We start from the raw sequence: 14,208 nt of genomic DNA on the forward strand, positions 1-14,208 counted from the left end.
TAATGGGTGCCTTAAAATTGTATTTAAACCTTCTGTGTTTAAGAGATGTCTTTTTATTTTTTTTCTTTTTCTCCAGAGAGCCTTCTGAAAGGTTTGTCTGATGGGAGAGCGCCCTCAGGGCCACTTTATTGCCATTAAGAATGTATGGCTTTGTTTTTACAGCTATTTGTTTTTGTCACTATTTCAGTGTGTTTTACAAGAGAGTTGTAAACCACTTCTGGTGAGTGGCGTAAAGAAGTTAAACCTTTGCAGGTAATTATAATTGCAAAAGAAACAGATGTGCAGGTGGACATCCATGGGTCTAGGTTTTTGATGAGGTCAGTCTGATCCCAGAAAATGTTGTATCCTTTCGTTCTGTGCCTTCCAATGAATGGTACAGCAGCCTTAAAGCTAAAAGTGCTATATGAGGTATTAGCTCAGATGTATAGCTGGATCTAATGCAGGAATGCTGAGCCCATTTTGGAACAGAGATAGGGTTCAACACAAGTGTTGAGGCCCTGCACATTGAGCCAAAGTTTAAATCTAACTTTAGAAAAGAAGTTGAATATTTGCGTCCATGAAAACCGAAACCTTGTCTCCTTGCAGGTCTGCAAATTTGGTGGAGATTGTACTGGGGGGAAAAAACAAAACAAAACAACACGTTGTCAATTACTGAGTTCATTAAATGAATGATTACTTCTATGTGGGGTTGGCAGAGAACTCTGGTAAACCAGGGGCTCCATTAATGTGCTTCAGCTGGTACTGGGAATCTTTTACCTACAGCCCCACAGGAGGGAAGTTTCCTGAGAGGTGGAAGTCGGCCAATATTCTCTGGATCTGGATTTGACCCTTGAGTGAGATGCTGGAGGGAATGATTTATACACGTGGAGTATAAATGCAGCACAGCGTCTCATTTTGAATAGCTTGTGTGCTTTTTGATTTACACCAAAGCTTTGAGACTGGTTTAAGTCAACACTGTAGCTGAAAGAGAACAGGAGAAGGAATTGATTTTATCCTGAATCAAATCCTTGATCTGGTTGACTGAACAGCCACAGAAATGCATGTAATGGCATAGAAGGACAACAGAATGAGCTGCAAAGGCTTGTGTATAGGGAGAGGGTCTTGGACCATCCTTTCCAGTAGCTGTGTCAGTTTAACCTGGTCATGAAACGGCAGTGCTGTTGCATCATAAAACTCTAGTCTCAGGTTATATGAATCTGTTGAGAGAGATAAGCCAGAGGTAAGGGTTTAGGATTCTTAAGTTTTCCAAAGTTTGTGCAGACAAGTGTTCACCTGAGAAAAGGAGAGACCTAGCCCTTCTCATGGGTACCTGTCAAACTCTGCTGGCTTTTGTAGCTCTTAATTCAGAGCCACAAGCAAAGGGAGAATCAGAGTGAAGAACTTTTTCCTAGGAAGCATATCAAAAAGTTTCATACTGGTAGCAGTGAGAGCCAGGAGAACCAGTTTCATGCCTTCTCATAGCTCTGAAAGAAAAAAGAAAAGGGATTTGGAAATCTAATACACATTTCTAGGGGTACTCTCTTGAGAGGAAATACTATTAGAATTACTATGCTTCTACTTTTCTTGGCTGGAAGATAGTAACGTTTCGTTTCCTTTTCAACAAAAAATATTCTAAGCAAACATTCTTTGATTATTTAACGGGTTTCAAAGAAGCAGCTTCTAAATTCATTTTCCTGTGGAATTTGATTTTTTCCTTACGTTAGATATGTGATTCCTAAATGGACTTATGTGAACATCTTGCATTGTAACATTGGCTTCTTTCATTGCCAGAAGTCTTCAGGATATCAGTTTAAATAGAGAAATTGACACAAACGCCATTACAGAGAAAGTCCTCTCTCTAACACCACCTCCAGAGCCCATTTTATACCTTGTTACAATACTCTGTCAGGGTACATCAATCCTCAACGAATCTATGAAACAGGAGACTAGGTAATTTATGAGCTTAGAGTAGGCTTCTCTTTAATTTATTGTTTAAAAAAATTGGAAAGAAAAAAAAGTTTGTATTGCTTTCATTCTCTCTACTGAAATGAACTGTTGCTTTTTTTCTGAAACCTTAATTTGGGCAAAGCTGATGCCACTAAATTAGAACAAAATAAAGGAGAAGTGAATTGTGTTCCTTGAGCAAGATTAGAAGTAATTCAGCCCTGCTCATAGGATGACTTAAATTATGGTGTCTATCTCTCCGAAACAAATTAATGTTTTAAAATTCTAGGAACTAGCCTTGGAGTTAAGTTAGCTGGGGATCTTGATGAAATATTAATAAGGGCTGTCATTTCCAATTAAAGCTAAATCCCTAGTAGCATGTGTGTTAATGGATTAGGCCAGTGAAGGAGACTGAGTTTAAAATGGCCTTATGGTTTATTGTTGTTACAGTTTACAGCTTTTAAATGTGTGAAATTTGACTATTTTAACAAGGTCAAAATAATTGTCTGCAGTGTGTGTTGAATAAATTAGCTTTAGGATTAAATTAAATGAGCATGTTTGGTTTGCAAAATTAAGTATTCATAGCTCAAATCCATGTTCAGAAGTAAGCATTGTTAGGTGATTGCTCGTTTTTTTGTCTGTATGTTTGAAACTAAATGCTTTTTTCAGGTATTTCATGCAGAGTTTTAGATTTTTTTTTTCGATTTTTTTTGTAGGCAACTTTCCAATGATTTCTTTAATCTTCTTTTTTGTTGTTGTTGCTGTCAGAAATTCCAGCAGGTTTAAATAAAGCTTAAACATGTGTTTCTGATTAATTTGTAAGCTTTCTGTAGGGATACTTGGAAGTAGACCAGTAATATGACTACAAATATTTTTGTTTAATTTACAATGCATGCTTTATTGCTGCTTTAAAAACAAACAAACAAAACCAGCAGTTTTACGCCATGTACAAACAAGTGCTGAGGTGAAGTTATGCCTTTATGGTATGTTAGCAGATAGAGTATCATTCAGGGTGAATGCTGTACTTACTGCTATAAGTGCATATAATAATTGGCAGGGTTTTTTTTGTTGTTGTTGTTGTTTTTTTTTTTTAATTCTGTTTTGTATAATTGAGTTCAGGTCTTTAATATTCTACGGTATTTGCATTTGTCTCCAGTTCACCCTTCCTTTTCACCTCCTTATTTGTGTATCTGTTACAAGCATTATAAACCAGAAGTGCCACATCCAGTCTAGATGTGAACTCAGCCTACCTCTACTAAGAGAAACAACTTTGGCTTTGCATTAATCAGTTACAACTCTGTGTCGTCTTTTACTTGAGTTGAGCTGTTTGAAAGAGGCATTAATAAGATCCTGGCGAAGAGGTGGGTGTAGCTGATACCTCCTGTGATGCCCCTCACACTAAGCAACTGAAGAGATAAACTGTGTATCTGAGAGCATTTACCAAATGCTTCTTGAGCACCAACAGGCTTGGGGCCATGACCACTTTCTGGGGAGCCTGTTCCTGACCACAATCCCAGCAAAGAACCTTTTCCTAATAACCAATCTGACCCTCCCGTGATGCAGCTTCATGCTCTACCTTTGGGTTCTATCACCAAAGAGAAGAGGTCAGCGCTTGTGTCTTTACTCCCCCTTTTGAGGAAGCTGTAGGATGCCATAGGTCACCCCTCTGCCATGAGTATATTCTAAGCTAAACAAACCAAGTGACTTCAGCCACTCCTTGTAAGTCATGCCCTCTAGTCCTTTCATCATTTTGTTGCTCTCCTTTAGGCACGTTCTAACATTGTTAGGTTCTTCTTATGATGCGGAGCCCCATACTGCACATCGTACTTGAGGTGAGGCTACCCCAATGCTCAACATGGTGAGACAGTCACTTCTTTTGATCTGTTAACTGCGCTGTGCTTGATGCACTTCCAGGATATGGCCGCTAGGGCATGTTGCCGGCTCATGTTGAGCTCACCATCTACCAAAGCCCACAGATTCCTAACTTATATCTACATCCAGGATTACACTGATTACACTGTCCCAGCAGCAGAACTCTGCATCTTGGCAGTGTTTGCGAAGTTGATGGAATATAGGTCAGACAAAGAAATCTTGGCTTATAAGCAGGTGGAATCCTTGACTTGTCTGCAAGTTCAGGATGAAAAAACAGTGCTCTTTTCCTCCTGTCATCAGGTTCCTCACTTTTCACATACAGTATATTGAAGATAAATGTGGAGTTTTGAATTTTATTGCAGGAGAGAACCATCAGTGGGGTGTGAAGAGGTGTTTGGTCAGCTTTTTATCACTTGGTTTTGCAAATATGCCCTGTGGGTCACTCGTTTACATGCAAAGTTTTAGCTGATTGTGTTTTATCCCTTTTATCTGAGATCAAGTGTATTCACATGCTGCTGGATTCACATTCAATATGAGCTTTTTGGCCATTTGCTAGAATAACGGGAGTGTAAGTTTATGATTTGTTTATAAGACTGTCAGTGCTCTCAGCTACAGTTATCAACTGTAATCTACAGTTATTCAATTCTTTAATGTATTTATTATTTAAAAATAATTGCGGGATATATTACGTATAAAATCACTGCTACTCACTCAGTGAAAAAACTCTTGTTACCCAGTGAGGCATGCTATAAGGAGGCATTTTTCCCATTAGTCCTATACTACATCTCTGAAGATGGTGTTTCACAAGTTCTTTGCATTAGTGCCTGCAGGCAGTCACCTGCCCTCCCTATCTGACAGTGTGTTTCTGCCCAGTTCGATGTGGAAAGTACACTGTTCCCATAGCCATGAATTTACAAAGATGTACTGTGTGTGCCTCAGACTGTGAGGTGTCCTCCCACCTTTGAGATTTTTACTAGTACTGTTCTTTATCTACTGTCTCTAAATGTGGTGTTTGAATTGAGGAAGTTGATCTCTCTTGCCAAGTAATTTGTGGCTGAGTTGAGTTAAAAATGACACGAATGAACCACAAGAGTGTATCCGGCCTGTTTTGTGGAACTCAAGAATGTAAATGAAGGGGATATGAGCGGTGGTTGCTGCTGTCCCCAAAGGTGACAGCGTTGTATGGTCAGAATGGGAAATGCTTAAGAACACTTAAACTTTGTTGGCAGCTAGATCTTTGGACAGTGTTGTCAATACAGTCTTTGACTTAGTTTTAAATCCTGACTGATGGATGGGTCTCACAATTGGAGGCAGTTTTCAGGACAGGCTTCTCTCTGATACCTGGAAAGTTTACCTGAGCCTAATTGTGGAAGCATTGATCACCTCCTCCTCAAAAAGACAATGGGATCTTTCCTGACTTCAGAGAGAGGTTGAAAGACTAGCATTCAAGCTAAATAAACCACAGGTGACAAAGCTTCCATCAGCTCCAGTATCTCTGTTTTTGCTGGGTAGACACGTTGATTGCTCCTGTGGAAAAGTTTTGGGCCTGTAGGTAACTGGACTCTAGCGATCTACCACACAAAAAGACCAGGACATAACTCATTTAAATGAAACAAAAAAAAAACCCAACAACTCCTAGAGGGAAAGAGGGAGGATTAATAGAACTTGTCAGTTGCTTGTGACTGAAAAATACATGAGGAGGACTCTTACGGATGGCTTAAGTTTAGTGTTATGCACTTCTTTGCTTGTCTGTATCAACATGGATTTTAAAAGAGAGTTTGCCATTACTGCCGTGCTTTAGCTTGAGGAGGATTGTAGAAGGGCCTGTGAGGCAAGGCTGTCAAAAAGAGTAATGACATCTGGTAATCCCGCTTGGGATTCTCTTCCCTGAACATCTCAGAGTGTTTTTTGTATCATTAGTAAAGACACAACACGTGTGGACACAGAGAAGTATCTTTTCCTGCTATATCCTCAGTGAGCTAAAATGGCATGGTCTGTAGTGAAAAATGATGAAATTTCTCTTGGAGAAAAGAATCTATATGTAAAGGATGGTATTATGTCACTACTTGTATTTGCTGATATTTAAGCATCTGACAGTTCAGAAAATAATAAAAATGTATTTCTACATCAAAACTTGCATGAAATGAGAATTTCGGAAAGAAGAGCCACAGAAGGATGTATATGATTAAGCCATTAAACATAATGACAATAAAAGCTTACAGAAGTATATTTATGATGCAGCTTTTATTTTATTTTATTTTATTTATTATTTTTTTATTTTTTTTTATTTTTTTTTTATTTTGCAGCTTTTACCAGGTCATCTAAGTATCGTAAAGGTGAACTGAAATTATTGACAACAGTGAGGAGTGCTTTCTAAATTCTCAAGACTCACTAGAGTGTCTGAGCCAGCAGATTGCAGAGAGCTTCAAATTATTTTTTTGTGTGTGCATATGTGGAAAATGGCCAGATATGTCTGTCATCCAACCATCCTCCCAACCTTTTTTGATACTGTTCTGGTCCTGTTTGTTTTAATTCTATTTTCTTTTCTGTTTGCCAGTGTCTGCCAACACATGCCTGGCATTAAACCCCTTCAGAATGAAAAAGGAGGAGTCCACTTTTATCCTGAAGCATTGATGAAAGGTGGTTTTATTTCAGCTGTTGGAAATGTTAACGAATGGCTTAAACTCAGCTGAATATAGACTGCTCACAGCTGCTTTACTCTTCTCTTTTTGGGGCAGGCTTTTTGACCCTCTGAAGTTTTCTGCTTCTCTTCGTTTATCTTTTTCTTTCCCTATTGACTGCGACCCACATGGTGGCTCCTTCAGGTTCTTTCTCTAGCCAAGGAAAACTGGGCATGATTCCCTTAAGGGGATGATTCCTCTCTTCTGGGGTCTTCTGAGGAGAATTGATAGAAGCCATTCAAGGAGCTTTCCTTTCCCACAGGCTAACATCATGCTCTGGATAAAGACATGGATCTGCAAGTCTACCAACCTAATAGTATGGCAATCATGTCATTTTATCAGTGCCAACCTACCACGTCTGCTTACTGATCATGTAGTGATTTAGCTTAACCCAATAATTGGTTTCCATTTCTCTCAGCTTTGTCTGTAGCAATTGAAAAAATTGTTTTCTCTTAATGAATGAAATAGAGGAACAAGGTGTCTGAGTTGTGACAGAAGAAAAGAAAAAAAGAAAAAAAAGACATTCTATATATGATTTCTTCTCTATGGTGACCAGTGATAGGATCTGAGGAAATGGTTTGAAGCATTGACAGGGGTGGTTCAGACTGGATATCAGAAAAAGGTTCTTCACTGAGAGGGTGGTTGGGCACTGGACAGGCTCCCCAGGGCAGTGGTCACAGCACTGAGCCTGCCAGAGTCCAAGAAGAATTTGGACGATGCTGTGAGACACGTGGTCTGATTTTTTGGGTGGTTCTTTGGGGACCCAGGAGTTGAACTCAATGGTCCTTGTGGGTCCCTTCCAACTTAACAATATTCTATGATTCTATATGTGCTGAATAGCTGTTGTTTTTCACAGATGCACCTGAAATATATCTTAACTACAAGAATCACACCGATGCATAGAATTTAATTGCATTGTTTACTTTAATCTTCTTCAAAGAGCCAAGAGCTTTTGAATGTTATATTTGGAAATATTCGTTAAATCATTTTGCATATAGTGCAGCAGCATCCAAAAAAGGAAAAGAAAAAGCACACCTTATCACCTTATCATGGTTTTTTTGTGTAATTCAGTTCATTAGAGTGTTTGATGTTGATTTGATTTTGCCCACAACAGATTTTGGCTGAGCTTGTCGATGCCTCATTAAGATATTGTCATTGAAGTCTAAAGACTAATCAGGGGCTTTTAGTGCATGCTGCTGTTCAAGGGGACCTTTTGGTGTTTCATGTGGAAAGCACAGCAGACTTAGTGTTGTATTTGTCCTTTGACCCAAGTCGAGATGAATTTATCAGTTATAGGAAGAGGATGAAAACTCTGAGTAGAAAAAAACGGTTCTGTTTCTACCTTCCAGGTGTTTTGAGGAAAAATTCTGTATAATGAGGGAAAAAGAAAAGCTATTTCACAAAACAATCCTACTGTTGCCTATGGATGGGCTTAAAAGTCCAGGGTAGCTTTTTCCTGCTCTGTCTCATAAATCTTTGTTTCTTTCTATTAGTGCTTGTGCAGTTAAACATTGAATCATTTCAAGACGTCGACTGCATTAAAGCCCTCCCCAGAAATACTGTTTTCACAGATCATCTCTGAGCAGCTTCAATGTGCAAGTAATATCAGTGCAAGAAAGGGAATTGTAATGCAGCTGCCTCATCTGCACTGGAGTTGTAATTCTTTGACATTTATTTAGTTGAATATACCTAACATCATACATTCAGTATGAGGTTGTCCTTAGGTTAATAAACTGGGAAAGTACTTCTTAGTGCATTGTTAGATTTCTGTTAATAGCATTATTTTTGCACTTAAATCTGTATGCACTGTTACAGCTTCCCTTACCACCTGCAGCTGGTAAGCTGCAGCCAACTTCAGGCATTAAATGATGAGATAATAGGGTATTTTATCAGCTGTGCAGTTTTAGTGAAAGGAGTTGTGTTTCTGGTCATATTGTGAAACCCATTTACAGGTGTGTTTTTTCTACGTCCTCAGGGTTTAGGTTAATGTTCTAGAGTAGAGGTGAATCTCAGGGAAGATGAATGACAGCAAAATCCAAAAGACAAAACGTGTCTGTACCTTTACTGAACTGCATGTGACAGCTTACTGTGTTCAAGCTTTGCCTTGGTTGCTACTGCAAGATAGTATAATTAGCACTTAGTTATCACTTCCTGCCTATTGCCATGGATTAGATACCACCAGGAAGGCTCAGCAGCCCATCACACACAAACCTAGAGCTGCCCTTCTGCATCCTAGGGAAACCTGCTTGGGTTCATAGGTGTTCTGCTGCCTGGATGGGGAGAGGGGGGTGTTCGAGACAGAGAGGGAAAAACAGGGGAACACTTACTCCATCTCCTTCTTAGGAGCCATTAAAGCCATTAAATATTTCTTTTTATTTTCTTTTTGTCTGATTCAACATATTTGATCTTCGTTCCCTCTGTGCTTGATCAGTCATATAATTTAGGAATCCTTTTTTACATGGACAGGAAGGGACTTAGATTGCCTAACAGGCTTTTCATTTAGTAATTTCAGTGGAGACTGTGTTTTTTGACAACATGCACAGGTGTGCATGGATATAAATAATGTATGTTTCTGCATCTTTGGGTCCAATCTTAGCCTTTGTGTATTTTAGTCTACAGGTATAGTATTTGAGCTGTACCTTTACTGCCCAGATCTGTAAAACCAGTTTGAAATGTGCTAGTTTGATCCTCATCCTGTTGATGCAGTGGTGTGTTTGTACGGAAAATGTCTTGTTTACTGAAGGTTCCACAGGTTTGTCTCTGGCACCTGAGTATGTGTGATGAACTTTTGAACCTGCAGTACTGCCTGTGGGATTGATACTGTTTTAAATAAGTGAGCATTTGGGGTTTGCCTGGACATGATGTAATGAGATAATTGCAGAACCATTTGGCTTTTAACCGCAGACAAACTTTTTTTTTTTTTTTTTTAATGTGCTCTGTTTAGCTTAACGAAATAAAAAGACATTAATCTTAAGTCTCTGCTACTTCATCAAATGGTAGGTTGGTTGACACAAAACTCCCCCAAATCTTACTTTGAAGGAATGTCAGTGTTATTTTTAATTGTCCCCAGCAGGAGGCTTTTTGGCTGGAAGGAATCCCTGGATTTACCCCCCCTTCTCACAGTTCTCATGTGGCTGGGAAATCTCTCTCTCCTTGCAAACGGTGCTTTTTCACAACTTCTCCAATTTTTAGGTAAAAAGGTTTAAGGAAGAAAAGTCTGTGCACTTTCTTTTGCAGAGAGAATAAAAAAAGGGAGAAAAGTGTTGTGATTCTTAAAGCACCTTTCTGCTGCCTATTCCTTGACTGTGCAGAGATTTCTGTATCATGACTTTGTAACATTGCAAATAATTAATATTTTCTTGTTCTGCTTTCATATTTGCTGTCTCTCCCAAAAGATTATGTTGTAGCATGTGTTCATATTCACATAAGCTGTTAGTCTTGAAGATCTTAAGAAGCTTTTTAAATCTGCAATTGAAGACACCTGCACTATAGTAATGCAAGATAGACAGTGTTATAGTGATGTTTTTTGTGTATATAATGCAAATAAATACAGGGTGAAGCAAATGACTGCTTACCCCCTGCTGTTGGGCTGGTGGTAGCTGGAAAATGTAGGTTGCCCCATGTATGCTAACGTTTAACATCTCTTTCAGATAACATTCACATAGAATTGGTGACAATATTATTTGCATTTATATGAAGTGGGAATGTGCCCAAATTAACTGTATAATCAAAGAGAGATGCACGTTGCTTTCCCAAATCTACAAAGTATTACACAACTAACTGTAATAGAAACATCAGATTTCGAATTGGAGGTTTCTGTTATTAATAATTGGATACCTACCACAGGTGTGCATGCACATATTAAAAGTCAAATATAAATTTAATAAGATGTGATTGTCATTAGTCACATAAAAGTAGTGTGCTCCCTCTGTCTACCATGTATGGGTAGAGCCTTACAACGTGCTGTTTTTTTGGTTTCTGTATGGAATTGAGATAAAACGGATTGATGATTTTGACTGCCCATTAGATTGTTAAGCATTTAATGGATTAATGTTACATAGCCTTTAAATTATGGATGTTTTTAATACGAAATAAATATCAATTAATAATTTACATGTTGGGGAATACAGTGTTGAAATGACCATGCTTGTCTTTAAACAACAAGAAAATAAAAGCATTGTACAGTGAAGACAACTTAATTTCCTACAAGGTACAAGTTTAATATCTTGGTTCTAAATAAATAAATAATATCTGAATGATAGCAAAGAGATAATTTAAATTTCTACTTCAATCACAGGCAATGCATTGCCTAGGTTAAAGCACGGGTTGTAAACCTGTGAAGTGTTTCTAGCAGCAAATGGAAGATCGGATTGCACTGGAAAATAAAAGTTACAGTCTTTTGATTTAAATGTTACTTGGTGCTGTCCATAGTGAAAATTTTTAAATAGCACTTATTTATTCCTTTTTTCTCACGTGTCTCGCAGGTCATAAATGTTGATGGAACAATGAGGAAAACCCTCCTAGAAGATAAACTTCCACATATATTTGGGTTCACACTGCTAGGAGATTACATCTACTGGACTGACTGGCAGAGACGAAGCATTGAAAGAGTTCACAAGATAAGGGCTAGCAGAGACATTATTATTGATCAGCTGCCAGACTTAATGGGCCTTAAAGCAACAAGTGTTGCCAAAGTGTTTGGTAAGCCTGGGCTGGGTGGATCCAATGTTGAATGGTTCTTTTAGAATTCTCTGTTGACAACCCATAGAGTTAACGTATTTTGAAGATTTGTAATTACATTGCACTTCCTCTCAGCCTTTCCCTTCCCCTTCACACTGTCTCCATAATACACTAATATCTGTTTTGTTTTTGTTGTTTTGTTTTGTTTTTAAGGAACTAATCCATGTGCAGAGAACAATGGAGGCTGCAGCCATCTATGTTTCTTTACACCCCAGGAGACCAGGTGTGCCTGTCCCATTGGCCTTGAGCTGTTGAGTGACATGAAGACTTGCATCATTCCTGAAGCCTTCTTAGTTTTCACAAGCAGAGCAGCCATTCATAGGATTTCCCTTGAAACCAATAATAATGATGTTGCTATTCCTCTTACTGGAGTCAAAGAGGCATCTGCTCTGGATTTTGATGTCTCTGATAACAGAATCTATTGGACTGATGTTAGTTTGAAGGTATTACTGACATGTGAATTCCCTGAATATAATGCCACAGAGCAGTTCCTTTGATCTAACAAAGGTCTCTGTTACATGATCTATCCTGCAGTTGCTAGTGTTGTCATTGAATTGCATCCAAGGAGACTCTTGGAGATGAAGACAGTTGCATTGTTGAATGCACAGTTGGGTGACAGGCATGTTCCTGCTTCAAATAAAAATCCAAAGTGGTGTTTGCTCATACCGAGTGCTGAAGTCTCAGATGCTGCATGGGCTGCATCTGTATATGTCCCTATCCTAGAAATGCCATTTTTATGTCACATAGTAGAGTAATTTAAGCACCAAGCTTGGCAACCCCCTAAGCTTTCTACCCCCCCTTACAGTTTTGACTTGGAAAACAATCTTATTTAATATTAACAATTGGCAAGAGAGCTTTGTATTGGTTGCTGTTAGCCTATGACTCCAGCTTGTCACAGAGCAGGCTAGGGTACTGATCTAGTCCTCTCCATGCCATGTTAATTGCCCCCTACCAGCCTCCAACTCTGTGTCATTGTGTTCCCCAGCAGTTTGAAACTTCAGTTTGATGTGTTCTGGTTCATGTCCAGGTGCATGCTGAAGTGAACGTTGTGGTGTTCATCAGTGTTGTTTAACTTTTTGAAGGGAATTAAGTAATGGTAGAAAATGACACAGTCACTTCACTGGAGCTGAATTCCTCTGTTTAGCCTCTTAATAGGTTTTTCCAAGAGCAGTTGAAGTTTCTTTGCCAATGTGCCAAAGCCATAATAGGAAAAAGCTCAATTGTAGTGATGGCAGGGCTAGTGCAATTTTCATAGCCTCTCTGGGAAGACTAATGAGGGTTGTGCTTCAGCATTAACAGTGCTGCTTGTGGTGTGGATACCTTCCTAGGAACAGTGCCAGTGTAACAAATTAGTGTGCTGCAGACACGGTTACTAAATAAATCTCATGCAAGCATGTGGAGAGCTGGGGCTACGGTTGTCTTAACCATTTGTAGTGGAAAATACATTACTTCAGCTGCATCAGTCGGGTCCCACTCTTACTGTGCAGAACTGAACAACATTTTACATGTCTGTGGCCTCCTGAATTATCCAGGAATACTGTGTTTTCACATACATATCAGCATAGATTTCAGAATGCCTGGGCTTTCTTTCCCTCTGTCCCCCCACTTTCTGCAGTTTGGCAGTAGGCAGTGTAACTTCAGAGCCCTCTTCCTGTTTCCATAGCCAGTTCCCCTGATGACCACTGCATCCCTAAAAATATAGCACATGAATTCTGGTTTTGACACTCACCTTTAAAAATGTAAAACATCTCTTATTCTTATATGTTCGTTTATTAAACGATTAAGAAATCAATACCTGAAATTTTAGCAGGCAGTTTGGAATAAATGTAAAATGTTCAGCATTAACGTGATAACAAGGGAGGGTAATTGTACATTGGTCCTGGATGTTCCCAAAGGTTTATTTGGGCATTGTTCATTGGTAGGAGGAGCTTATTTATATGTACGCAGTCCTTACCCTATGGCTTCTTTAGCTGACTGTATATAACCAAAATGTAGATGAGAGCAATTAACTTGCTCAAGGTGACTGATTATGAGAGAAAAATTAATTCAGGTTTTGTTGAATTATGATGCATTCATGAGAATTAACACATTAGAGAGAATTAAATACTTTTAAAAAATAAATACTTTTATATGCAAATGGCAGAGAGGAAGACGGGTCAAGGAAGAATCTGCAGATATACAGTGCTTTCTGAAAGTCATGTCCTCTTAAGATGCTTTAAACTGGTCATCAGAAACTGTACTGTTAATTTTTCGGAATATTCAGGTCTTTTTATCCTGTGAATTACTGTACAGTTTTCTTTTAAACAGACATTTATTTTAAAAATGTAACACTGACTGATTGTTGTTTTTACTACTAACCTCTTTTTGTATGCCAGGCTTCATAATAACTTCTCATTTTGAGTATCTATAAATGCTGAAATATTTTTACATGATTGTTTTCCAGACTATAAGCCGAGCTTTCATGAACGGGAGCTCTGTTGAACACGTGATTGAATTTGGGCTAGATTATCCTGAGGGAATGGCTGTAGACTGGATGGGAAAGAACCTGTACTGGGCAGATACTGGAACCAACCGAATTGAAGTAGCCCGCCTGGATGGACAGTATAGGCAGGTCCTTGTGTGGAAGGACTTGGACAACCCACGGTCTTTGGCTCTTGATCCTACCAAAGGGTAAGGGATAGTGTTGGTTTTCAAAATTCTGTGTGCTCATACTCTTACATGACAGGATACTTGGCAGTTTATATAGCTTCATTTCTTCAGGGTCCCTGAAAACACAATGAAGGTTTTGTAAGCTCCACAACCCTACAGGTTTCAATGAAAATTTGGGAGTTGTTGATCGTGTTTTTCTCTCTATGTTTAAAAAAAGGGGTGCTCTAATATACAGTAATTAACTGCCTATAACCACATGGGATATTCAAATATTTAAAAAAAAAAAAAAAAAACAAACAAACAAAAAAAAAAAAACAAAAAAAAAAAAAAAAGAAAAACGAAA

The 14,208-nt window shown here is 38.6% G+C and overlaps 1 protein-coding gene across 3 annotated transcripts in view; it reads left to right on the top strand.

Annotated features, from left to right (window-relative positions):
* LRP5 (LDL receptor related protein 5) overlaps positions 1-14,208 on the top strand; it is a 161,034-nt gene that overhangs the window by 115,698 nt on the left and 31,128 nt on the right. For all 3 annotated transcript variants that reach the window (XM_084520081.1, XM_084520080.1, XM_084520079.1), the window contains exons 8-10: positions 10,961-11,177; positions 11,370-11,659; positions 13,660-13,886. In XM_084520081.1, coding sequence (XP_084376207.1) covers positions 10,961-11,177; positions 11,370-11,659; positions 13,660-13,886 — 734 coding nt within the window. The remainder of the gene's footprint in view (positions 1-10,960; positions 11,178-11,369; positions 11,660-13,659; positions 13,887-14,208) is intronic.

This window comes from Aythya ferina (genome assembly GCF_964211825.1).
Source record: "Aythya ferina genome assembly, chromosome: 5".
NCBI lineage: Eukaryota > Metazoa > Chordata > Aves > Anseriformes > Anatidae > Aythya > Aythya ferina.